At 34.5% G+C, this 26,833-nt stretch overlaps 2 protein-coding genes and 1 pseudogene across 2 annotated transcripts; 1 reads left to right on the top strand and 2 right to left on the bottom strand.

The window, feature by feature from the left end:
* Positions 1 to 1,020: 1,020 nt before the first annotated feature.
* Positions 1,021 to 3,998, bottom strand: LOC120212575 (protein trichome birefringence-like 39). The gene is made up of 5 exons (XM_039210841.1): positions 3,669 to 3,998; positions 3,417 to 3,588; positions 2,089 to 2,264; positions 1,419 to 1,577; positions 1,021 to 1,335 (listed from the first exon to the last, which is right to left on the bottom strand). Exons 1-5 carry the CDS (start codon positions 3,977 to 3,979, stop codon positions 1,044 to 1,046), a joined length of 1,110 nt encoding a protein of 369 aa, XP_039066772.1. The 5' UTR covers positions 3,980 to 3,998; the 3' UTR covers positions 1,021 to 1,043.
* A 6,097-nt stretch (positions 3,999 to 10,095) lies between these two features.
* LOC120212576 lies at positions 10,096 to 11,326 on the bottom strand (annotated as a pseudogene).
* An 8,151-nt stretch (positions 11,327 to 19,477) lies between these two features.
* Positions 19,478 to 25,073, top strand: LOC120212612 (transcription factor GTE4-like; the record flags this gene model as incomplete). Its single annotated transcript, XM_039210861.1, is given in 5 exon segments — positions 19,478 to 20,983; positions 21,058 to 21,111; positions 21,201 to 21,311; positions 21,402 to 21,489; positions 24,669 to 25,073. Coding segments are annotated over 5 exon segments (1,779 nt in total), but the record flags the coding sequence as incomplete, so codon positions are not given.
* Positions 25,074 to 26,833: the final 1,760 nt, after the last annotated feature.

Raw genomic sequence — 26,833 nt, forward strand, 5'->3', positions numbered from 1 at the left:
GATTTATTAAGAAAAAATTCGTGTTTGGAATTTGAAAAAAAAATACGCGTTAATACGAATGGCGCTATGTAAATCGGGTTGCGAAAGTCAAAATCGCGTTGCGAAAGTCAGTATCTCGTTGCGATTTTGTATTATCGCATTGCGATAGTAAGTATCGCATTGCGATTTTCCCAATTCGCGTTGCGATTTACTTATTCGCATTGCGAATTGGGAAAATTGCAACGACACTGTAGACCATCGCAACGCGATTTCCAACTATCGCAACGCGAAATGCAACGCGAATTTGCGATAATAGAGATCGCGTTGCGAATTAGCGATCGCATTGCGATTTTGTTGGTCATTTTGGCAAATCCGGAAAAAGTTGGTTAAAATCGTATATTATAAGGCATTTTTGGTCACTGAGACGATTTTCTCTTAGAATATCAATCAGACTATAAGCTGTTAATAATTAAGATAATCATTAATGCAATGGTAAAAGATTTGTATAATTATATATTTAATCTTCGTAATCTATATATATTTTATTAATTTAATCTTCAAATTATATAATTATATGTTTAAACATTTTATTAAAAAAATATAAAATCAAAGTTGATATTAAAGGGATCAAACTTGGGACACGTGGGAATTGGTGACTCTATCATTGAACCAATTCCAAAATTTTGTTATAAATTGATAAATATATTTTATTAAAAATTATTTTATCGATAAAAAGTAATAGTCATACAATACTAGAGAATTTTATAATGCTTCAATCCATGCACGAATTTTAGGTAAAACTGATGACAGAAATCAAACTAAAATTTATTATGATAAATGACGCACAAATGTAATTAACTAAAGAAGAATATGAAAATTAAACACCATGGGCTAAAAATGAGCAACTCAAATTTGTTCAACTTTACCCGGGGAAACAAACAAATTAAAATTTTACAGTTTAATTGTGATATAATTAATTCCCTCTTATTGCCTCACTATTATCGTAGAAAACAAATGATTTTCCATCCAAAATCCCGCTGCCCGAAGAAGCCTCCATTGCATGTTTAACCAAAAAGAGCTGCATATAATATTTGGTTCCAAGTATCCGGCAAACCCGGAAGGCACCAATGGCTACAGTCGGTGCCGCTGTGTAGGCCACTGTATGCGGACGGATGCGCGTCTTTCCTGTATTGAGAGAGTCCGGTGACGTCAAGCAAATACACCGGTTTCTTAATCCTACTAAGAACCTTATTCACAACAACCCAAGCCATGGGTGTGCCTGCTGGATATCTGGTTCCGAAGAATGGCTGCGTCTGTCTAGTGCATGACTGTGTTGGTTGGTTCCACTCCTTTCCCCTGCAATTCCATAAGTACAATCAACATAAAATTTGCAAGGAAAAGGAAAATATATATAGTAGAAAGGGTTTTTGGTTGCTTACTCATAATGGGTCGGGGAAATGCCTTGGAAAAAGACCTTGGTTTTGGAAGGATCAACATTGCGGTTAACCCATCTGCCCCACGTTGTTAATCCTTTGTAGTATGCAATCATACGGTTCATATCTTTCCACGTTTTCCCACCCTCTTCCATGTAATCAAATCTTCACAAAATCCAACGTTTAGTATTAAATATATTTTTAACTTCCTTAAGTAATTATTTTTTCATGGAACAAGTAATCATTTCAATGAAAACAAGTTCATTTCTATACAAATTTAAAACTCCTATATATCTTAATATTTTTATTTTTATATTAATAATTTATTTTCACTCTTAAAATCTTATAAATTTTTTATTTAACATAAAATCTTGTGTCGGCATGATTCATAAATGCCCCACGCTTTAAAATTCATGTATGATTTCACTTTCATTGTTCAAGACTCAAGAGAGACCAAAATGGTCAGTGTTTACATTTCCCCGATAGAAGACAAAGCACATGTGTCATTTCAACGTCAACATTTCTTTAAGAATTGTGATGTTTTAACATATTAGAACCGAACTAGAACTGTTCTGTTGTAAGAAAATCGACAAGTGGAGTTTGTTGTTTGAAAAATGTGGGACCAATGGGCGCGGGAAAAAGAGAAGAAAAGAAGAGGGAATGATATGGATCTTACGGTTGGGATCTTCCGGTGTGAGTCCACCAGTGCCAGGTGTTGAAGATCAGCATGTCCATCCCTTTCCATGCATCACCGCCCCTGATTGAGTCCAGCTTTAACACTCTTCCAAATCTATTGCGCACTACGTCAACAAGGTACGGCGTTCTATACAGCAATATCTTCACATCATACGACTGCATCAATTATTATAATATGTAGAATTTAACCCAATTCACAACCAAGATCAAATATTACAATAATTAAATGGATAAATTATTTATTCAGTTATATACGTATTATTTAATATTTAATTATTATTTTTATCAAAATTATGTATAATATTATATTTTGATCAATCTGTAATTAAAAAATCAACGATGATATTAATGTGATATTTTTAAATTATTTTTTAATATTAACATGTATTATCTTATAATATATTAATATCATCGTTAATTTTTTAATAAAATATAATCTAGACAAAATTAATTTAATAACTAAAACAAAATCTAAATAATAAGTAATTTACTCTAATTTGAAGTATGTGTAGCATAAGTACCTGAGAAGCACATAAAATTAACAGTGTGGCATGTGATATTATCCACCAATCACGGCCCTATTTTAATGCAAAATTACGTCTGTCCACTTTTCAGCAAAACACAACTCCCTTAGACTAATCAGAATAGTACATCTAATTTTGACAATAGAATATTTTAACAAAAATTTATTATATACAAAACAGTTTCCGTGGTAAACCTCCGACACCCAGAATTATATAAAGAATTATATGCAGATATTTTTACGTAAGAATGTATTTACAGAGATTACTTCCCATTACAGACGTGTATATGAAGACTGCATATGAAGATTGTTCAACTACATATTTTATTTATTTATTTAAACATGTATTGTATTTTATCTTTATTTTTAATTTTTTGACTGCCGGAGGTCTTCCACGAAAATTACTCTCAATCTGGTGTTGGGGTACAGCCTAATACCCTACATCCTCTTACCTTATTACATATGATAATAGAATTTTGTTGTTGTTGTATTATTTAAGTGATATTAAAATATTTAACAATTAATCTAAATTTCTTTGGTAGTTGATTCTTTTATTAATGAAAAGTCAATTAATCTACTGTATCATTTAAAAAAAAGTTAGAAAAAGAAGCTAAAAATTTACTCTTGTTTTCCAGCAATGCGCCGAAAAAAGGATTTACTGCAACAGAATCCAATTAGGCAAAAGGAAGCTTTTCCTTGTCAAAAGAAGAGGAGATGAATGCAGTGTCCCCAGTCCAGATACAAAGCAATCGTTATAACCAAACATAATTAATAATCAAACTCACCAGAAAGGTAACCGAAGTAAGACCATCTCGTTTGATGTAGGAAATATGGGAAGTCGGAACCCAGGCTTGAATCATACATATCAAAGACTGGAACTGATTCAAACTCAGTGAGTCACCCACGAACATGATCTTCTTCCCCCTCCATTTCCTCAAAAAATACACCCCATTGAACCTACAAACTCAAAAAAAAAAAAACTTTGAAAAAACTCCCATATTAATAATCATGCGCATGATGAATGTTGATGATCTGACCTGGGGAGACTGCAGGAGAATGGCTGCCATCGGTACTTGAGGTAATTGCCGTCGGGTCGGCCATATTTTTGGCAATTGAACTCGGGGTCGATAAAGGGGCATTTGAAAGGGTCGTAGAGTGGATACGAAGGGTCGTAAACCCATTTCCCTCTGAACCAATTGCAGTTCGAAGCTAAGCTTCTGGTTCTGTTTTTGGCATTGAAATCCTCAGCTTTTGTTGGTGAGTGATGTAAAAAGAACAAACACAGAGACAAGCGGAACAAGAAGAGGGGTTTGGACACTAAACCCATACCAATGTGGGTTCGATTCATTTTTGCTGTTGAAGAGAAAGGGACGAGTTGTGGAGGAGAAGTTGTTTGTCCATCACTGCTCATATAAAGGAGAGAGAAAGTAAGAAAGTTAGGAATGGTAGGGTAACCAAACTCAATGTTACCTAACACTAAGTTCTATTATTTTTCTCTTACAATTTTCTTTTCTTTAATGTATTGATGGATTAATTTACAATTATTTTAATTTATTCGATTTAGAATAACAAAATTCAAACGTTAGACATTATTTAAAAATTTATTGACATCTAACTTATTAATCAAATAATTTAGATCAAATATTGTAAAGACTCATCAAAAAGATAAATCTCTTTGTTTTATTCATAATACTAAAATTTTAATCACGATTCAAAAATCTGTTTTTTATTTCGTTTAATAAAAAGATGATTGATTTTTTTATTTTTTATATAATAATTTGCGTATTATCTATGTTTATTTATAAAATTCGAACGGGAATGTTTGAATGAAAATGATGTCTTGTGGGGTTGGGATGCAATCACTTGGAAAAATTAGGAGAATGGCATGATGAGGTTTGTTATCATATAAATAAGAGAATCAACCACTTTTCCTCCCTACCATTGGAGACAAATGTATAACAATACAATATTTCTCACTTTGCTTTCATGCCTTTCCTTTTCTCCCTTGACGACTCAATTACACTCATCTTCCATTCTTCTCCTACTATCTTTAAGAAATAACCATTTCAATTTTTTAATGTTGAAGTAATATTTAACCTTTAAATTTTAAGATTTTTTTAATTTAATCCTTAAGTATTTGTTTACATATTTTCTGATTTAACCATTTTTTATTTTAACTTCTTTCCCTAATATTGCACAATCTTATAATATGATAATATCATATCATAAGAATAATAAAAAGAAATTTAAGTTCAAACATCAACCAAAAAGATTTAGGAATCAAATTAACAAACTTAAAAAAAGGAAAGAAAAGTGGAAAGCATATAATGCAAGAGGTGGATGACTATTGTTGGTAATGCTCAATCCCACATAGTATTAGAAATACTATTGGGAATGAGTATTTATGGTTTGGATTTCCCACTTCCTTGTTGAGTGAAATAGAACAAGGGGGACTCTCGCACATCGCCGCCGCAGCCGTCCGTCTCGTGGTCGTGGTCGTGGTAATACGTGTACAGAGGAGTTATTTGATTTAATTCCATGAGTTACATGATATAATTCGGGAGTTATAACAGCTGAATAATAATGCAATGAACCTGGACTATTTTTGAGTCAGGTTCATCTAGACGTTTCAGCTATTACAAAAGAAGAGATTTAATAATGAAATTTTATGGACGATTTTAACCCTATTTCTAGCCTATAAATAGATGGCTATATTAGCTTCTCAACTCACTCTCAACATTCAGAATTCACTCTCCAAGTGTTTTCTAAATATTCTCTGTGTGCTTTCCGATAAGAAGAGCAATATCACCGGCAGTCCACTCTGATTTCAAGTGTACGGGATTCGGAGCGACCGTGTTAACCTCGGGGGTCGGTCCGCCTACTGCAGCGATTACACACATCGGGACGAATTCGTTTCTAAGGCAGTGGTTATACCACGACACGATTTACGAATTTATTCATTTTAATTACTGTTTATATTTCCGGTTAGTGCTAACGGTGTAATTTTACAATTCATATATCCAACAACTATTATCCCCATTAAGACACAATTGATAATATCTTCATATCAACTTCATGATTTATTTTTGCTTACCAGAAAAGAGAAAATGTTAGTTCAAATATATATACCGATAAAAGGCTATAACGTAGAAGTTTAATTACTATGATTACTCGTTAAAGTCTATATCATGCATATAGACATGTTGCAATATTGTTGGACCAACGAAATATATAGTTACATGCAACATCAGCTAATTATTTAAAGAAAAAAAATTAACCATTTACAAAAATATTAAAAAGATACTACTTTCTTTAACAGCTAAAACCACTTAATATTTAACTCGATATAAAAAAATTAAGCTATAATATTTAAGTTCTATTTTATTTTATTAAAAGTTGAAAACATTAATGCATCGATAGTAATTCATTTTAACAAAGAGCATGCTTGTATGATAAATTGATGCGTATGTCAACAAAATGTAAATGTTAAATGATATTTTAATTAATTTAAAATTTAAAATATTAATAATTAGATTTTCAGGAATAATGACTTTTGGCAGCAATGATTTCGGCATAATTTTAGTCTCAGGCAGGTATATGAGGTCCTTGTATTTTTGTTTTTCAAAAAAATCAATATAATCATTGAATTCTTTTCACTTAAGGTGTCCTCGAATTTAGAAAAATAATTTAATGTGATTATTTGACGAATAATTTTGTCGTTAACTATTATAATATTAATATGATATTTTATGACATTGATATGAAGGTCTATGGTGTTGGCACGACAGTACACAGTAATTGATGATGTGATCGATGACGTACAAATGGACTAAATTGATTTTTTTTAAAATTCAAGGGTTTATTTAAGTTTTATTTAAAAAATAAAAATATTTTAAATTTAAAACATACAAATATTTAGTTAAATATAAAAATATTATTAATTATCAGTATTATTATTAAATAAAAATATTAAAATTAATAAATATGTACTACAAAATTAAGAAAAAATATGAGTAAAAATAAAAAATATCAAATATACGAGAAAAAAATGCATCATTTAAAAATAAGAGTAAAATCTCTATACTAGTATTCTAAAATGAATTCTCAACAATTATTTATAATGCATTAAAATAATTTTCTTCCAATCAAATTTATTATTTTAATCACAAATTTATTAATTCATAAATACCATTTTTAATATCATAACATACTAATGCCAAAAATTTCTTTAGAAGTATTAAAATTTGCAACTAACTCTAAAATATTTACACTATCATATTTCTCAATATTATTAGAGAAAATAACCTCAGTGACCAAAAATCCTAGATAATATACGATTTTGATCAACTTTTTTGGATTACAAAATCGCAATGCGATCTCTAATTCGCATTGCGATCTCCACTATCGCAAATTCGCGTTGCATTTCGCGTTGCGATAGTTGAAAATCGCGTTGCGATAGTCTATAGTTGTCGTTGCGATTTTCCAAATTCGTTGCGAAAATTAGTTGTGATAGTTAAAAAAAAGATTTTGTTTCTTAAGAATTTTCTCTAAAAAGATAGTATCCGCGCGGACGTGTCGAAGACACGTATTACCACGACCACGACCATGACCCGAGACGAGACGGCGGCGGCGACGCGCGAGAGTCCCCCTTGTTCTCTATCACTCAACAAGGAAGTGGGAAAGCCAAGCCTTAAATACCATTCCCAATAGTGTTTCCAATACTATGTGGATTGAGCATTACCAACACTTGTTTCCAATACAATGTGATTATTCAGGAAACAATTAACAATCATACACCTTAAAATAACTGAATCAGCAACCAATTGCATTAGTATTATATGATTAAATATGTCATAATTAAAAGTCAATCTACAATCAATCGCGATTATTGTAATTTTGAGCAAAATATTCAAAAATAATATCACTATTTAAGGCTCAATCCCACATAGTATTGGGAACAAGTGTTGGTAATGCTCAAATCCCACATAGTATTGGAAACACTATTGGGAATGGTATTTAAGGCTTGGCTTTCCCACTTTCTTGTTGAGTGATAGAGAACAAGGGGGACTCTCGCGCGCCGTCGTCGCCGTCCGTCTCGGGTCGTGGTCGTGGTCGGGTCGGGTCGTGGTCGTGGTCGTACGTGTCTTCGATACGTCCGCGCGGATACTATTTTTTTTAGAGAAATTTCTTGATAAACAAAATCTTTTTTTTTTAACTATCACAACGAATTTTCGCAACGAATTTGGAAAATCGCAACGAAAACTGTAGACTATCGCAACGACAACTGTAGACTATCGCAACGAATTTGGAAAATCGCAACGACAACTGTAGACTATCGTAACGCGAAATGAAAAATCGCAAACTGATTTTCAACTATCGCAACTCGAAATGCAACGCGAATTTGCGATAGTGGAGATCGCAATGCGAATTAGAGATCGCATTGCGATTTTGTTGGTCATTTTCGCAAATCCAAAAAAAATTGGTCAAAATCGTATATTATATGGGATTTTTGATCACTGAAGTTATTTTCTCATATTATTATGTGTTCCAAAATAATGACACTAATATCAATAATGATAGAAACAAAATGTTTAAGTAAAAGAATCAAATTTTAAGAGGGGCTAAAAATAAAAATCAAAGGACTAAAGGACTTAACATATGTTTGTATAATTTTAAATTTAAAATATTTTCATTTTTTTTAAAAATCAAATAAGCCCTTAATTAAAAAAAATTAATTTAGCCCTCGAACTGTTAAAAAAATTAATTTAACCCATCTGTCATGATATTAGCCACGTCATCAGCCATCAGACATCGTGGACTGGCACACCAACACCGTAAAACGTCAAGTCAGCATATGAAATATCACATCAATATCATAATGGTCAACGATAAAAATCATTGGTCAAAACTCCGTATTAAATTCTTTTTCTATTCATTTCTAATTATTCACTTTAATTTTATATATTAGATGATTATTTATTCAAATGAACAGCTAGCTTAGGACTCGTTTTCTTCCTTTGATTTCTTTTGCTTACCAGACTCTCAAACCTTGTAAGGTCAACTTAAACGGCCGAAAAACTCTCATGTGTACCTTCATCATAAGTTCCTTTACTGATTTGTATTTTTTATGTATTAAATGTGACGATAGTTATATTTTTAAAAGGAAATATTGTGATTAATTATTATAAAATATAATTTAATTGTGATATATAAAAAATCATATCAAAAAATAAACTGAATTTTTATGTGTATCTCATTGAAATCTATGAAGTTTACTTTTTATGCCAAAGAAGTAAAAAAGAAGTAATTTTTTTTAACCTTATTCATCTTACCACTTATTAAACACACCTTTAATGATTCAAAGAAGTTATTTTTAATAATATTAGGTAGAAAAATAATATAACGATAAATTTAAAAGATGTTTCAATTACACGTGTACACTATTAAAATTAGAGATTTGGCCAGAGTCTTTATGTTTGATTGATTTAAGTGTATATGGAATAAGTTTATAGACTACATCCAAATTGTTAAAACAAGGATAAGCTTTAAATGTTGGGTCCCTCCTATTGAGTTGTCATCCATTATACTGCACCTGATTGCTTTTACTTATCTATACATATCCCAAATTTATATTTGGGAAAACTATTTAATGAACACTTAATTGTAAGATACTTTTAATTTGATCATTAATCTGTTAATTCTTTTAATTAAGTCACTTGTCGAACATTTGCGGAGGAACTTATCACATATTCTATTAATTTAATTTAATAAATATAATCATTTAATCAAATGATGAAATATGTCATCATAAATTATAAAATAATAATTTTGAGGGGAATTAAACTAGTTATTGAATTAAATAAATTAAAATTAAGTAATATGGATTAAATATATAATCATGTTAATTTAATCAAATGATGACATATGTCACCATCTAATTGAAAAGTTAAATTTATCGAATAAATTAAAATTATGATCAAAGATAAATAATAAGAATCTAATATGCAATAATGCTATTTTTTAACTTCTACGATAACTCTTCGACTGATGACATGTAACTTGATTGCCAACACTTAAATAATTAAATTATTTTATTATCAAAATAAATTCTGGTCATAACTGTAATTTACTCGTAACATATTTAAAATATTTAACGGGCGAATGGAAAATTATTTAACCAAATTAATTTATTTGATGGGTTTAAAGTGACAAATGCTCTCCCGTCTACCACATATATAACCATTACAATATTTTGCATATACCGAGTTTGCTGTAGTTTATAAAGCAAAACTCTTTAGTCTTGTCAATTTGCAGAGTCCATGTGAAACGAAGCAAGTTATAGAGTTAAAACAACGGATTTCTTATACTGAACTTGTTAGCTTTCCTTCTTTACGAGGTTACCCAATAGAAAAAAGAAAGAAGATGATATGGTCTTCACAACGGTATAGAATCTCTCAATGACACTGGAAAAGGAAGTCATCAAAGGTTACTCGTAAATGCTTTCGGTTTTAATGAAAACACTCATTCATGTCGATGAGGCACCGTCGCAGTCATGGTCATATGCCTGGGATCAGTAAGCATTGATTTTACATTGACAAAGCCAGCTTCTCTCTATCTTCCTTCCAGTTCAGTGAGGTAGTATTCGTTCAAGAATGGTTCCGTACTCTTCATCAATGTAAAAAGTGCTGGAGGCAGCTCCTGAAAATAAACAAAATCAAAATCAAATCCGACAGTCGATGTTCATCGATTTTCCTACCTCAAATCAATTCACACCCTGCAACTCAAGCAAGATTATGTTGCATAATGTGCATATCTTGCAATGGAGTGAGGGAATTGTTGTATATATACCTGAATGATCTTAGACTTGGGCTGCAAAATAAACAAAGTTAACATGAGTTCTAGGTATCAAGAGCAGGAAAAATGATGTTATTTGTGAACAAGTTCGGTTGTGGCATTTCGTTTACCGCTATAGTGAGTGTACCGCCGGGTTTAAGCAACCGGAATGCTTCATTCACCAAAGCTATTATTGCTCTTTCAAGTTTCAACAAATTCATGAACTGCACACATTTGGATTCAAACGATTGTCCAACGATTCCAACGGTAAACCAGTGTTTTCTCCTGCAGCATGTATCCATGTGATGGGTTCTTCCAAGGGGGTCTTTTCATTTCCTTATATTGTGCTACCGAAAGAAAGTAGGGCGACAAATCTAGGCCCAGCCATGCACGTATAGCACGCATATTCATAACTGATACTCACATTCAAAGCCGAGTAACATAAGTCATGATCGGTTTCCAAGAAGGAAGACGTGTATGTAGCACTTACAGTGACTTTAGCAGAAGGGAACTCATCGGCAAGGAATCGTGTACTCACACCAACAGAACATCCGATGTCTAAAATAGTTTTGATCTCGACATTTACTGAATGCATCATGTGATGGTTATTGATTGCTTGAAGCCAATTTCCACGCACTTCTTGAGGTGCTTTCTCTAATGTCGAAGCATATGGAATAGCTCGTAGCGTCATGGACATGGTTGCGACCTCCGCTTCAGCTGCTGCCTGCCATACAATCGTTAAATTGTACGACCAAATATCATGAAAGATTAAGAGAACATGTTTTTTCCTTGACAAATTATGTGTTTTATCCTATGCTTTCGTCCTCACTCATACAGTCCTACACTATAATTTGAACTACCCCATATACATAGACGTGTACATAAATATTTTAAAGAAGTCTATATATGATAAATATGCGATATATTTCTTCGAATTACCAATAAATTTAACATGCGTCGAAGAACAATCGGATTGAATACTTTCCATGAAAGATTGCCATCGTCATATGTATGAAAAGGACTCGGATAATCTGTTCAAAATACACGCATCTTTTTATTCTAGATTGAATAGTTAAAATTGATATAATTTCAAAATTTATCATTAATATATGCTAAAATAAACATTTTGATTTTTTTTAAAAGCATTTTGACCTACAAATTCATTTCGAAATAAGATGTCCCATAGTTAAAAGAAAATATTAATTTACTGACTGTCAATGCATGTAAGTGACATGATAATATTGTATGTCCAAAATGATACTAATACACATGCTACATATCAAAAGTAATAATATGATACATACTTAATGTAAAAAGTGATGACACAACATGTACTGCATGTCAGAAGTAATTATACGGTCAAAACTAATGATATGACAGTCACACATCAGTACCATGCACTGAATATTAGTTTATTATCAGATGTCTTTTTGACCAAAATGAAAGTTAATATTAAAATACTAAAAAAATAGAAATCAAAATAATTATTCATCTATCGTTAAGTTTATTTTTTTTAAAATCATTAAAGAAAAAGCAAAAAGATGAGAAATGCATGCAATGTGGGAATTGAAGAGGGGTTCAGAATGCTGTCCAGCTCCTTATAAACATCTGATTCAAGAATCTCACTCGTAATCTGCCTCCATGGAATGCTTTCCGCAGTACTGTTGGCTTGGAACATTGTATTGGGTTAATTCAAACATAAAAAACAAAACAAAAATAGAAATGAAATGTTATTTGTGTGCAGTGAGTAAAGGGGTTTAAAGGAAATGAGAGCTTCTACAAGGCGAGACAAGATTTTCATCTGCTCAATTTGACCTCTCTCGATCTCCTTCTTTGAATGCTATCGAAATTGTCTCCATCTCTACCTTATCTGCTGTCAACATTCAGATCAAAACCAGATCCTACAGAATGATTTAGAAATGAATAAAGATAGGAAAGCAAAATGAATTCTGGAAATGAAGGGAAAAAGCTTTCTTATTCCACACGTGCCTCATTTATACAAAGATTAACATTCGTTATATACAATAATTAAATCACCTAACTACATCATAACCAACTAACAAACTAGGTAATCATATTCCTTAAAACTAACTGACCCTTCGTCAAAATGTCTCCTTGTTGATCTTTAGTAGACACATGCTAAGTACATACAACTCCTTTCTGAATCTTTTCTAGCACAAAGTGGCAGTCTATCTCGATATGTTTAGTTCGTTCATGATAAACTGGATTGACTGCTATTTGTAAAGAAACTTGACTATCACTGTAAAGCATTGCTGGTTCACGCTGCTCCATACCAAACTCTTCAAGTAACCCCCTTGTCCATACAATCTCGGCCTCCGTCGATGCTATTCCTCTATACTCCGCGTCAGCTGACAATCGAGAAACAGTGCTTTGTTTCTTCGATTTTCAGAAGATTAAAGAGTCACCCAACTTGATGCAATACCCTGTAACTAACCTTCTCGTCATAGGGTAAGACGCCCAATCCGAATCGCAAAAAGCACTTAAACACGGCCTACTGTTTGCTGAGAATAGAATGCCCTTTCCTGGATGTCCTTTGATATATCGCACCAAACAAATTGCAGCTTCATAATGAGACTTCTTTGGAGCCTACATGAATTGGCTCAAATGTTGCACTGCATACGTGATATCCGGCCGTGTATGCGCTAGGTAAGACAACCTCCCTATTAACCTTTGGTACATACTGATATTTCCATTAACTCGTCAGCTCTGGAAACCTTCAACACTCATCATATTCACTCGATGTATGCTTCTGGTTTTGCTCAAGAGGAGTTGAGACACAACGTGCTCCCCCTAATCCCAGATCTGAAATAAGCTCTAAAGCATATTTTCGTTGATTCAACACGATCCCCTCATTTGATCTTGCAACCTCAATACCTAAGAACTTAAGTTGTCCAAGGTCTTTCATCTTAAAGTTGTGATGAAGAATATTTTTAAGCTCATCTATAAGATCATTATTGTTCCTTGTAATTAGGAGATCATCGACATACATCAACATAATTACCAAATTCTTTCAATCCTTCTTGGTGAACATAGAATAGTCATGCAAGCTTTGTACGTAGCCATTAGCAACAAGAGCTTCGGTTAGCTTAAGTTTCCATTGACTAGATACTTGCTTCAAGCCATACAAGGATTTACGCATCCTACAAACCCGACGCTCCCCTTGGTTGCGAAATCCCTCCAGAAGTGCCATGTAAACTTTCTCATGAAGATCGCGCTATATAAAAACATCAAACACATCCATTTGCCACAAGGGCCAATCAAACATAGCTGCTAGAGCAATCACCAATCGAACAGTAACATGCTTCACGACATGTGAAAAGGTATCATGAAAGTCAACCCCATCTTGTTGACTATAACCCTCGACAACTAATCTGACCTTAAACTGTTCAACCGAGCCATCAGAATTATACTTCACTTTGTATATTCATTTACACCCAATCGAATTTTTGCCAGCACGTAATTAAACCACCTCCCATGTGCCATTTGTCTCCAAAGCTTGAACCTCTTTATTGAATGGCTTCAACCCAACGTTCATCAAGAATTGCCTCATGATAGGTCTTGGGTTCAACAATGGAAGAAAGGCCAACGACAAAGGCTTTTGTAAGATCAGGTAAGTGAGAATTAGAAATAAAATTAGAAATGGGTTGTATACCTTTGCTTCTGAAGTGGATGTAGAGGATTGATCTTGACAAATAAAATTCAATAACCATGCTGGGGATTTATGAACACGAGCTGATTTCCTTAAAACCGAGGGACAAGGAACAAGAAGTTAAACAGGGTGAACGGGTGAAGAAATAATAGGCGGAACGAGTGATTGAACAGGCTGAACAGGTGAAGGAATAATCAGCGAAACGAGTGGTTGACCAAGTTGAACGATAGTATTTGAAGCATTGGAGGAAGTATTTTGCAAATGAGAAAAAAAAACCTTGTGAAGTGTCAATAGGAACAACAGGAATATGCAAAAAATCATTGTCAAAAGAATGATAGTCGACATGTTTGGAAATAAGGAACAACTGTTAACAGGATATTGGAAAGAAAATATTGTCTCGTGAAAGACAACATCACGATTTACAAAGAATGAATTATAATGGAGATTAAATAAAATATAACCCTTTTGAACCATAGAATAACCCATGAAAACACAAGGAACGACTTTAGCAGTAAACTTGTCATGATAGTTAGGAACTGTGGCATAACACAAACACGCAAACACCTTAAGTCGAGAAAAATTTGGAGGCTTATGATGAAGTGTTTCATAAGGTGACTTCCAACTTAAAACCTTAGTAGGTAACCTATTGATTATGTAACAAGCTGCTAGGAGACACTCACCCCAAAACTTAGTTGGCATCGAAGATTGAAACTTTAGAGCTCGAGCAACACTTAAATGATGTTGACGTTTACGCTCAGCGACTCCATATTTTTGGAGAGTATGCACGCAAGAACTTTGATGAACTATACCATTAGAAGCAAAAAATTCGTTACCTTCTACACTAAACAATTCTGAGCCATTGTCGATTCTAATGATTTTAATAAGAACTGAAAATTGAGTATAAACTTATTTTATGAATTGTTTAAGAACAACAAATGGATCACTTTTAGTTTTAGCAAATATACTCACGTCATCCAGCTATGATCATCCACGATGGTTAAAAAATACCTATGTCCATTGTATGTTGAAACACAATATGCCCCCCAAAGATCTATATGCACAAGAAAGAAAGGGTTAGCCTCACGAGATGTACTGTTAGGGAAAGGCAACCGAGATTGCTTGGCAATAGGACAAACTCCACAAGATGATATATGATCATTATGAGAAAAATTACACTGTAACTGAGGTATTTTATTCAAAGTAGTCAAAGATGAAGGCCCAAGTCTAGCATGACACAGTACACTATAATTGAAATATGTAGAAGATAAACAGGTAGTGGAAGGAAAAGCCGAAAAGGTAAATCAAATGAACATGAAAAGGGAAGCTTTGTAAGGTGAGTCGTCTTCAGAATGTACAAACTATCTTGGAGCCTACCAATCCTTTTCATCTCTCCATTGCAAAGGTCTTGTATGAGGAAAAAATGGGGATAAAACAAATCACAACAGTTAATGTCTTTAGTCAATTGTGAAATTGACAATAAGTTGTAATGGAAATTGGGTACATAAAGAACATTGGTTAAAGTTTGAGTAGGAGAAAAGATAGAGGTCCATGTATGTAATACTTTGGTAGTTTTACCATTGGGAAATTGAATATACGAGATTGGAGCACAAACAACAAGAGAATTCAGGTTTTATAGATCAAATATCATGTGATTTGTGGCCCGTGTTAAGAATCCATTCTCGACTCAAAGAATTAGAAATCGTACCTTCCATATGAGTAGCTGCTGGGACTGTTGACACCTTGCCCAACAGTTCCAAAATTTGTTTGTATTGCATACGCGTGAAAGTGGGAACAATCACGTTTGGAGAAGCACTACTGGCGGAAGACAAACTAAGCTTTGAGTCAACTCCATCCAAGGTGGAAACACTGTTGGCAGAAGAACCCTTCTTCCTTGTAAACTTAAAATCAGCTGGTAACCTGTGAACTTGTAAATTGTTTCCCGTTTATGATCTTTAAGATGACAATGATCGAAACCCCATTAAAACGCCTTCTTGATTGAGAATTCGAAGAACTGCTATATAGTGTAGTCGATTCAGAAATCACAAGATTTTTGCCCCAAATTATGACGTTGTCCTTCCTCCTAAGCTAACATGGAGAAAGATTGATTAACTATCGGTAAAGGCTTCATTTACAAGAGCAGGTTGCGCACCGTCGAATACGACTCATTCAACCCTATAAGAAACTAAAACAATCGTTGTTGATTAACGTGATCACTATTATTCCGAGAAGCTTCACAGTGACATGACTCAAATGAAGCAATATCATCATATTCATCCCACGGTAATCGGAGACGAGTGTGATAAACTGAAATTAAAGCGTTCCTTAAAACTAGATCCATCAACTTTATCAAAACGTTCCTTAAGATCTTGCCAAACCAGCGAAGCATTTGAGGCAAAAACAATACCAGCTAAAAGTTCTTGACTTATTGAATTTAATATCTAAGAAAGACAATAGAATTACAACGACCCCATTACGCCAATAGATCCGGAGAACAGCTATCACAGGAGCAAGTGCCAAATCCCAGTCTCATTCTTGGCTAGTAGTGCAATCCGCATGGACCTGCTCCATAGATTATAGATTTCAACTCTAGTCAACTGATGAGTTACCAATAACGTGCCAGGTGTGTCTGACAGATGAAGATAAAGAGCAAATTCTATTTGAGAGTCTCTCATGCTATCGATAAAGAAGGAAGAACAAACAAGAAACAAGCAAAGCTAGATAAAAGAAAAGGATGAATAAAACAAACCAAATGAAGAAAGTGAGAGGCATAAATATAACGACATTAACAGTAAAGGACGATGATGAAGAAAAAATGCAGAAAAAGCAAAAAAAAAAAAAACTGGCGAATGATACCATGTCAACATTCAGATCAAAACTAGATCCTACAGAATGATTTAGAAATGAATAAAGAGAGGGAAGCAAAAATGAATTCTGGAAGCGAAGGAAATAAATTTCTATTCCACACATGTCTCCTTTATACAAAGATTAACAATCCTTATATACAATAATTAAATCACCTAACTACATCATAACCAACTAACAAACTAGCCAATCATGTTCCTTAAAACTAACTACCCTACCCTTTTAACATCTGCCACCCCAACACAAACTATGGCTCCTGAATATATTCTTCTTCCATTTTCGGATATCGTTGAAGGTAGAGATGCAAGGAAAAGCTTCTGAGAAGAGGAAGTTGCCCAGAGCGCCATTGCAGATGATTTTGCAGGTTAATGAAGCGTCGATGACTAGTTAAGTAGTTTAGCTTCTCTTTTTTTATTCACGCTTCATTAACATGAATCCTCCCAGCCTATTGGATGGCACCACGTGGGTGGTAAGGATTGTCTATCTGTTTTTTTGGTATAATGACACAAAGTTCTTTAATGTTTTCCTCTTTTTCCAATTGTTCCCTCAAAATTTGTTTCTTTAACAATTTAAACATTACCGTTTTAACTGTATGTAACCAAAACAAAACTAAAATGTAATGTTATTTATGATTTTAAAAATTTACAATGATTAAATTATTCTCTAATGTTTTCACAAATGATTATTTTGACTCGTTTTTTTTAGAGCATTTTAGCCCCCAATATACATTTTCTATTCAAATATTATTTGTTGGGAGGAAATCGTTAATTGACTAACGATCAATACATGTTTATGACGTGTCATTTTTACATGTGTTTAATTACTATATGTCATGCATCACTAAAGTTGATACCGTGGCATGTGTCACATCTGCATAATGATAACGTGACATATTTTATTTTATCAATTAATCAAATGTGAATGTTGTAAATCATGATCTTTGTATAGTTTAGGGGATTCGATACTCCTAGGTGCTTTTGTCAGAGGTTCCAATCGTGACGTTTGCGTATAGAATAAATTTGGATGGAATGATCGACCCCGTAATATACTTTTGCAAAACCCGATATAGATTAATCGGTCAATAAATCAGATATTAATGATTAATTAAAAAAATTACATTAAATATAATGAAAAAAAGTAATTTGACCAATCCCATTATATAGAAAAACCAAATTAAAAATCTCTTTTCCGGAAATAATCAAGCATTCCAGTATACCAAAGCAAGAGAGGCGCATGTCTTTACTCTCTGAACATTTACTTACCAAACACCCTAGCGGTTGAACAACACACCACATCTCCTCGTCTGAGGAAAATATATGAAACCCCACAATTAAAGGTCCCTCTCTAATCCAACCCAATAACTTCAATCTTACGTCATATTCACACTCGGACGCTCCCCAAATTCCGTCTTTTAATTGGTTCGTGTGAAACACGTGAAATTGCTGAGCGTGAGTCAAACCTCCCAATCCTCGATATGATTCTTCCGGAGCACGGCTTTTTCGATGCACCCACACGCTTCTATTGAGTCGGTTGGAACCACGAGGGCACGCTCCACCGTACACCTGTAAGATAAGGATAGAGGGAGAAAGAAAGAAAAAAATTACGGGGAGAAAAAAATGAACAGAGTTTTCTTAGAGAGAGAAAGAGAGAGGGGGAAGATCTGACATCGAACCGGCCAAGGTAAGGCGCTGAGAAATCTGTCTTTTTACCTGTTTCTTTTGTTATGTTTGATTTGGTTCAGGGTTTATAAGGATGATTATAGTTTTTACTTTGTAGATCGAGAAGGGGTTTCGTTCTTTAGATTTGTCGTGTTTATCTTGGATTTGGTGGTTAGAAATTTGGAAAATCTCAAGCTTGGAGAGGTTAAATTAGGTTTTTTGAGCGGAGGTGGTTAAACCCTAGTTCTGATTGATCGGAATTGATTCCTTTATCGTTTGGAGTCTCGAAAAGGGGGAAATTAGGGTTTTAAACCCTAATATATGTATGGCTTCGGGGACGGCGGTTGGAGAAGGAAAAGATGGTGAAACCAGATAGAGGCAGCGGTACATGGAGAACAAGGTTTACACCAGGAAAACGTTTAAGGGTCCCAAGAAAAACAATATTCTGGACACCACCACTAACATCAACACCCCTAAGAATGGCAACTAAGGCAACAACAAGAACAACAGAAACATCAACACCACCAAGGATGGCTACGAAGGCAACAACATCGACACCACCAAGGATGGCTACGAAGGCAACAACATCGACACCACCAAGGATGGCAGCGAAGGCAACATCATTAACAACAAAGCGGACAACAACAACAACGACAACAATAACAACAACGAAAATGAAAACAACAAAATTGGCAGCACTGTTGTGAACAACAGTGTCATCACCACAATCGATGCCCCTACAATTGTGCAGAATGAGGACAACACAAATGACAAGAACAATAGTAACAGTGATGACAACAACAATAACTCTGCTGAAGCACCAACTCAGCCTTCTCCTTTGGAGCATAGGGATTCAGCTTACCAACAGCCTCCTTCTTTGGAGCATAGGGATTCAGCTCACCAACAGCCTCCTTCTTTGGAGCATAGGGATTCAGCTCACCAACAGCCTGCTCCCCATGTAGATACTGCAGTGTCAGATGATTCTTCAAGTCTTAAGAAGCAAAATGTTGTGGCTAATAATGGAGCTCTGAAGCCGGGTTCAGAAAACAGGGTGAAGATCAATTTGGCTTCAAGGTCTAAGCAGGAGATGTGGGAATTGAGGAGGAAGCTGGAGAGTGAGCTTGATTTGGTGAGGAACTTGATGAAGAGGATTGAGGTTAAAGAAGTGCAAATTAGTAATTCCCATGCCCCCGTGAATGATAGTGTTGATTATGGATTCAAGAGGCTTCAACCAGAGTTGATTTCAGTCAGTATTCCTCAGGAGCCTGTCAAGCAATTAAGGCCTTTGAACCAGTTGAATATTCCTGTCTTGGAGAATAGTCAGGTTGTAAGTGAAAATATAGAGGAGGAGAAGAGAATGCCTAAGGCAAACCAATTCTATAGGAATTCAAAGTTTTTGCTTGCGAAAGATAAGTTTCCCCCAGCAGAGAGTAACAAAAAGTTGAAATTAAATGGGAAGAAGAATGGAGGAAGTGAATTAAATCGTGGGTTTGGTATGGGTAACAAGTGCTTTAAGAGTTGTATCCCTTTGCTTGAAAGACTAATGAAGCATAAGCATGGTTGGGTCTTTAATGCCCCTGTTGATGTCAAAGGTTTGGGTTTGCATGATTACTATAGTATCATTAAGCATCCCACGGATTTGGGTACTGTGAAATCAAGGCTTAACAAGAACTGGTACAAATCGCCTAGAGAGTTTGCAGAGGATGTGAGACTAACATTTCACAATGCTATGACATATAATCCCAAGGGGCAAGATGTTCATATAATGGCTGAGCAGTTATCATAGATATTCGAGGACAAATGGGCTGCTATAGAGGCAGACTATATTCGGGATATGAGGCTTGCAATGGAATATGAAACTAGTCTTGCCACGCCGACTCCAAGAAAGGCACCTCCAATGCTACCCCCTCCACTTGATATGAGAAGGATTCTGGATAGACCAAATTCAATGATGGTCCTTGATGATCTGAGACCAAAACTCATTGCTACTACTCCTTCAGGTAGGATCCCTACTCCAAAAAAGCCTAAGGCAAAGGATCCGTATAAGAGGGACATGACTTATGAAGAGAAGCAGAAGCTTAGCACCAACCTTCAGAGTTTGCCTTCAGAGAAGCTGGACAATATCGTACAGATTATTAAAAAAAGGAATTCGGATCTCTTCCAGCATGACAATGAAATTGAAGTGGACATTGACAGTGTGGATACTGAGACACTTTGGGAGCTAGATAGATTTATTACCAACTACAAGAAAAGTTTAAGCAAAAAAAAGAGAAAAGCTGAACTTGCCATTCAAGCTAGAGCAAAAGCAGGGCAGACTGTACAAGAGAAGGTATATTTTTTTGTCATAATTTCTTATGAAATAATCTTTTACCGAGAGTTGCTGAATGCTCATATTTTATTTAGTTGCAGACCCAACACCTGCTTTGGTTGATGAAATGCCAAAGGAAGCCACAACTAGTAAGTTTTCACATTATAAGATTGATGGTGTTTTGGTTGTTTCATGCATGTTTGGACTGATAAGTAAATTTTCTTATTTCTATCTACAGACGAGCAGAATATGTTTGCATCAACCGTTGAAGTGGAAAAACATGGAGATAATGCTAGTAGGTCAAGTAGTTCAAGTAGCTCCAGCAGTGATTCCGGGTCTTCATCAAGTGGTACTATAATATGTTTCTAACTAGGTTTATTTTTCTTTTCTCCCCCTCCGTTCCCTTGTCATGTTTTTAACATACATAATTTTGTTGCAGATTCTGATAGTGAAAGTTCCTCAGCATCTAAATCTAAGTCTGATGCTGGACATTCACCAAGGTCTTGAATTTTTTTTCTTTCATTCAGGTATGGTGAAATGTTCCTTTCTTACAAAAATTCTTGATTTGATTCTTCAATGTTCATTGGCTTCATTTGCTCATTTTCAAGTGGCATCTTCTGCAGTAGAATTGTGCTGAGTTTCATTTATATTATGGTTCGTTTGAATAATGTGAACTGTGAAGTGGCATTTGATGAAAACGGTGGTAACTATCATTGTGGGGAAGGATTATATTTTAAGTGAGAACATGAATTAAATTTTGACCAAGTAAAGAATTCTGGTTCTTTAGACCCAAGGCAACTCCTTTGCGAGGCTTCAACTTGAAGGTTAATATTCAAATCTTGGAAAGAGAGAGTGGGGTTTATAAGATCAATAGAGGCATCAAAATTGTGGTTAAAAGGGTAGATTCTTTCTTAAAGGTGGTAGATTCTCATATCAGTGTTTTAAAAAGCGCGCCTGAGGCGCTAGGCGAGGCGTTTAGAAGAAAGCCTCCGACCACCAAGGCGGCGGCGAGTACATGAGGCTGCGATTCAGTCGTCGGAAGCGGCGAGAGGCGACGAGCCGATGCTTTTAGCGATTCACGTACAATGACCCATTTCAGACATATGGATATCAGTGTGGTATGGATCAAGAACCGTTGAACATGGAGGTGGGAGCAAGAGGAGGAAAATCAAGTTGGTAAAGATTGAGAGCAGGTCCAACAAACCGGAAAACTATCCATACGATGAAAATCGAAGCATACGCAAACTTGTTGAGCCAGAACAGCAAACCCTTCTCTCCAATGTACAACTCTAAAGCCTACTTTGTCATGCTCATTTCCTCCCATTTCTTCGGAGTTACTTCAACTACAGCCTTTGAGTTCATCCTTTGCCTTTCTCCCCGGGCACCTTCTTACCGGAGCTACCGACGCCTTCTTGACCCTCTTTTGAATCGGATTTGAAGAGCATCTGACGGCGGTCTTACTGGCGGTGGAACTGGTGGTTCTGCGGCCTCATTGCTATTATCGGCGCTGTTGTTGGTACAATAAATTTTTGGCAACCGTCGGCGGCGGAGAGGAAAAGGTAGGTAATTACATGTTGGCGAAGACAAGGGTTTTAGAAGAAGAGGGTTGGTTGATAGGGGTGATTTTGAAGCAAGGGATTGGAGAATACTGCTATCGATTTTCACTTCTGAAGTATGGATATGCTTATCCTTTTATATTTCCTGTGGGGTGAATGATATATCCTCTCTCCTCTCTCTTTACAACCTATCACTCCTGCCATGTCATCAACCTTAGTTTTGAGTTTTTTTCTCAAGGAAAATGTGCATTTTTACCATTTAAACTTTACGTTTGCTTAGATACCCAAACTCAAATTCAAGTTGATTTATTTAATTTACATGAACTTTATTTTTTTAAATTTTAAATTCATAATAATGATTTTTTTAATCAATTTGAAGTTCAAACTCAAGAGATAGAGGAAAGAGTGTTGTCCAAACCTCCACTCATAGAAGGCCCTCTATTGGACTAAATTTGATTGATGAAGAGATGGAACAAGATATTAGACTTTCCGAAGATGATGGGGGAGGAGTAGGTGTTTGGGATTGATGTTGATGACGATGATGATGAAGATGAGTTTTAGGCATTTTGATTATCGATGATGTTTTTATTTATCTTTTTGAGATACAATATGACATATGCTACTTGGTGTTTTTGCTTATTAAGTTAATTATTAAGTTGTTTTGTGTTTGAGGTATGGTTATAAAATATTTACAAATGTTTTGTAAAATTAAGCGCCTCGCGTACGTGAATCCCTCGCCTCAAAACGCCTCAAAAATTGAGGCTCTCGGGTAGCTAATCGCCTTAGGGCGTCTCGCGCCTTTTAAAACACTGTCTCAGATGCTCTTCCTATTTTAAATAATTGGTAGTTTATCAATTGCCTAAACTCTAGACTCTAAACCTTGAACCAAACTGACAAGCCTTAGCCTCAACATATTTGGGGCCAGCGGCAAGAATCAAGACAGAAAAATTTACATCAGATCACATACACAAATCCTCCAATTGTTTATATCAATTATTCTCCTTTCTTGAAGTTCCAATAATTCCGTATCATTTTTTTCACCTCTACACATTCTCTTTTGGTCTTTGCTTAAATCTTTTGGCAGAATATCAATTAGCTTCTTTCTTCTAATAGGCACATCCCTCAGTCTATATTTTGTTGCAAAATCATAGTAAGTGGTTTTTTGTCAACTTATCTTCTATAAGAGCTATCCCAAATCCCAATTTAGAGATAAATGTCCTCATTTGTAGTTTTGTCCTCACTGGTCTAACACCTCCATATTAACATTCTTTTCCCCCTTCTTTTAATTGGGCAAAAGGGATATCTACAATGGATGAAATGAGTTTGCATCTTTTTTGGGAGCAGAACTGATTCATATTATTGCGACTTTTATGACTGGATATGCTCATTAAATTGTATGATTGAAATCAACTGGTGATAGAAGATCTTCAACGTTGTTGAATAATGAGTCAACCATGTTATTTTGGCCAACTTTCTTACTAAATTTTCTGATCTAGTTTGCAGTGATATGTTGTTCTGACTTGTTTTGGTTTGATATGTTGGTCTTGAGAATAACTATGCCTAGCCCTGGGTTTTGTGTACCATCATTCTGCATTACATAAATGGGGAAAAAATGCATGCCATGTCATTAGCTGTATCCTTCTGTTTCTTGTGGGATACAAAAGGTAGTTGAAAGCTTTAAAGTGTTGTAATCATTTACCATGCCAAGAAAATGAATGAGATCCAACATCACCACTAGAACGGCACTGTTCATTTTGGGAGCAAAAGATTCACTTGAGATCCTTTTTCATAAAAATATTTTTGTGTTCATTTTCTCTGTTTGTTGGCTTTGAATTTCTTTCTCAGTTGGTAAATTATGTTTTGGGTGGGTGCATGTTATTTTGTGGTGAGCTGCTTGTCCATTATGATTTTGAACACATTTATTTGAGAATAAAACATATTGTCCATTTAATTGAACCCATTTATGATTGGATGTGATTTAGTTATGCTGTTGCTGCTTCTGTCTGTTATGATGAAGATGGTTGTTAAGTATATGGTGGAGACCTGGTGCAGTACAAGTATCAAATGAATGATTTTTTGAACTTCCAACTATTGGTGCAATACAAGCATTGTGTTTACTAATATGTGGTGTTTTTTCTATGCTTTTCCAGTGGCTGATCTAAGAATTTAGAGTAGGGTGCGGATGATCCATTGCGATCCTGAAGCTTTGCAGATTCTGTTTTATGATTTTTGAAGTTGCATTAGGTGTGCGTATGGTGGAGCTCTTGAGTGCCTCGAGCTCAGAAGCGTAGAGGCACCAGCCATTTAGCCACTGAAGAGTGCCAGCAGGGCAATCTGATGTGGACTATCATGTATAATATAAGATGTGGTATCCAATGCTTAGGAGAAGTTGGGTTTGTTTTGCGTAGCACCTGTACATTGCTAATTACTGCTGCTGCTGCTGCTGCTGCTCAAGCTAATAGTTGTAGGGAACGTTTGATTCTTGTTATATAAAAGCAGATGCTGGCAGATTCAGGATTCTAAATTCATGTTATACACGGAAAGTAGCATTGTAATTCGAGTTATATTTGCGTAGCATGAAATAATCTGCAAAAGCTTGTGTGAGTGAACTACTGTGCTGCTTGCCTATGGTGAAGATGAATCCATTCAGTTTCCGTTAGAAGACTGCCACAAAAGACTGGCTGGTATTATAAAAAAAATTAATGGCCAAGTACTGCTAAAACTATCCTATGATTTTAAAAGTTAGAATTTTTTTTAGTTATTAACAATACACTTTTTTTATTAATTCTAAAGGCATTAAAAAATAATTTTTTTCTAAAGTAGTGCCTAAACTTTTTTTCCGGTTAATCTAGGTGTCTAACGTTATAAATTATACATTTTTGGTGTTTCAATCGTAATAGCCGTTAAAATAGCCCTTAGATGACACGTGTTGTATTCATGTAATTTTGAAAATTTTATTTAAAATAACTTAAATATTATATTATCTATAAAAAAACCTAATTTCTCTTAATTACAAAAAAAAAAACTTCAAGTCACTAAAAATATCAAATCCCTAACTTAACCCTAATCCTAACCTTAACTCCTTTGTTGGTCACCGACGTCGTCGCCTCCATTGTTGGTCGTCACCGACTTTATATTCGCTCTTGCTATTGGGTTCACCAAATCGCATGGGTGTCGCGATTTTCAAACTTTTTTAAACGTCGAGATTCGTCAGGTTTTAGGTAGTTGGCTTCATCTTGTCGTCGGTTAGAGGTTCGATCGAGTGTGGCAACGACAGCAAACGGCGGTGATGTAGTGGGTATAGGGATTGAAATAAAGGTTTTCATAATTTTAGGATTTTTTTAAGATTTTAAGAATTATGTATTTTTAAACGAAATTATATTTTTAAATTTAACTAAAAAAATTCTAAATTATTATAATGTGAGACGCCACTTAACAGAGTTTTTTAAAATATAGAGACACAAAAATGTAACGTTTGTAACGTTAGACGTTTAGATTGACCAAAAATATTTAGGCACCACTTTAAAAAAATCAATATAGTTTAAGCATATTAAGTCAATTCTAAATATAATCCGAATTTATGATTTAAGGAAATATAAAGAAATAAATATGAATAACTTAATCAATCGACCAAATGTGATTACTCAATAATACATATTTTTATAGATACAATCCTTTAACTAGATAAGTTTAGAGTGAGTGACACACATTGATGTGCATTTATATACATCACTAATATAAAAATATGTTAAAATTCAAATAGATTTACTAAAATGATTTAATTTTTCATTAAGATTTTAAAATTTATGAAATAGACATTAAACTTTATATTTATTAAAAACATGTAACAATCATGAAATATTATTGAGGTGACATGAAATGCTAAACTAATAGGAAATATCCGACTTGGTGCCGGAGAAAAGACGAATAAAGGATTGGTGCTCAAAAACAAATCTTCAAAAACAAGAAGGACCAAAAGTCATTGTTGTGATAAAGAGAAACTCGAACCGGTGGATTCATCCTCCTAAAGGTGGTTAAAAATTCGAATTCGATAATTTAAAAATTAAGTTACTGATAAATTCGTGTTGCGAAATGTAAAATCTCGTCTCTTAAAGAAAAAATCGTGAGTAAATAATAATTTGATATTTGTCAATTTTAAAAGTAAGTAACTAATCACAATTAGTTCAATATGATTAGAAGATTTTTTTAGTTTAATATGGTGGTTACGTCATCATCCTATTAAAGAGAGAAATAAAAGGACATAAATACACTAGAGTTTTCAACCTGGGACATCTAGTTGCTAAGTCCACGTATG

This window comes from Hibiscus syriacus, unplaced genomic scaffold, assembly GCF_006381635.1.
Source record: "Hibiscus syriacus cultivar Baekdansim isolate YM2019G1 unplaced genomic scaffold, ASM638163v2 tig00110013_pilon, whole genome shotgun sequence".
Classification (NCBI taxonomy): Eukaryota; Viridiplantae; Streptophyta; class Magnoliopsida; order Malvales; family Malvaceae; genus Hibiscus; species Hibiscus syriacus.

Coding starts and splice junctions, on each gene's coding strand:
- LOC120212575 (XM_039210841.1), bottom strand. CDS start 3,979: ATGAATCGAACCCACATTGGTATGGGTTTAGTGTCCAAACCCCTCTTC. Junction 3,589..3,668: donor TTCTCCTGCAGTCTCCCCAG/GTCAGATCATCA, acceptor TTGAGTTTGTAG/GTTCAATGGGGTGTATTTTT. Junction 1,336..1,418: donor ATTTCCCCGACCCATTATGA/GTAAGCAACCAA, acceptor ATGGAATTGCAG/GGGAAAGGAGTGGAACCAAC.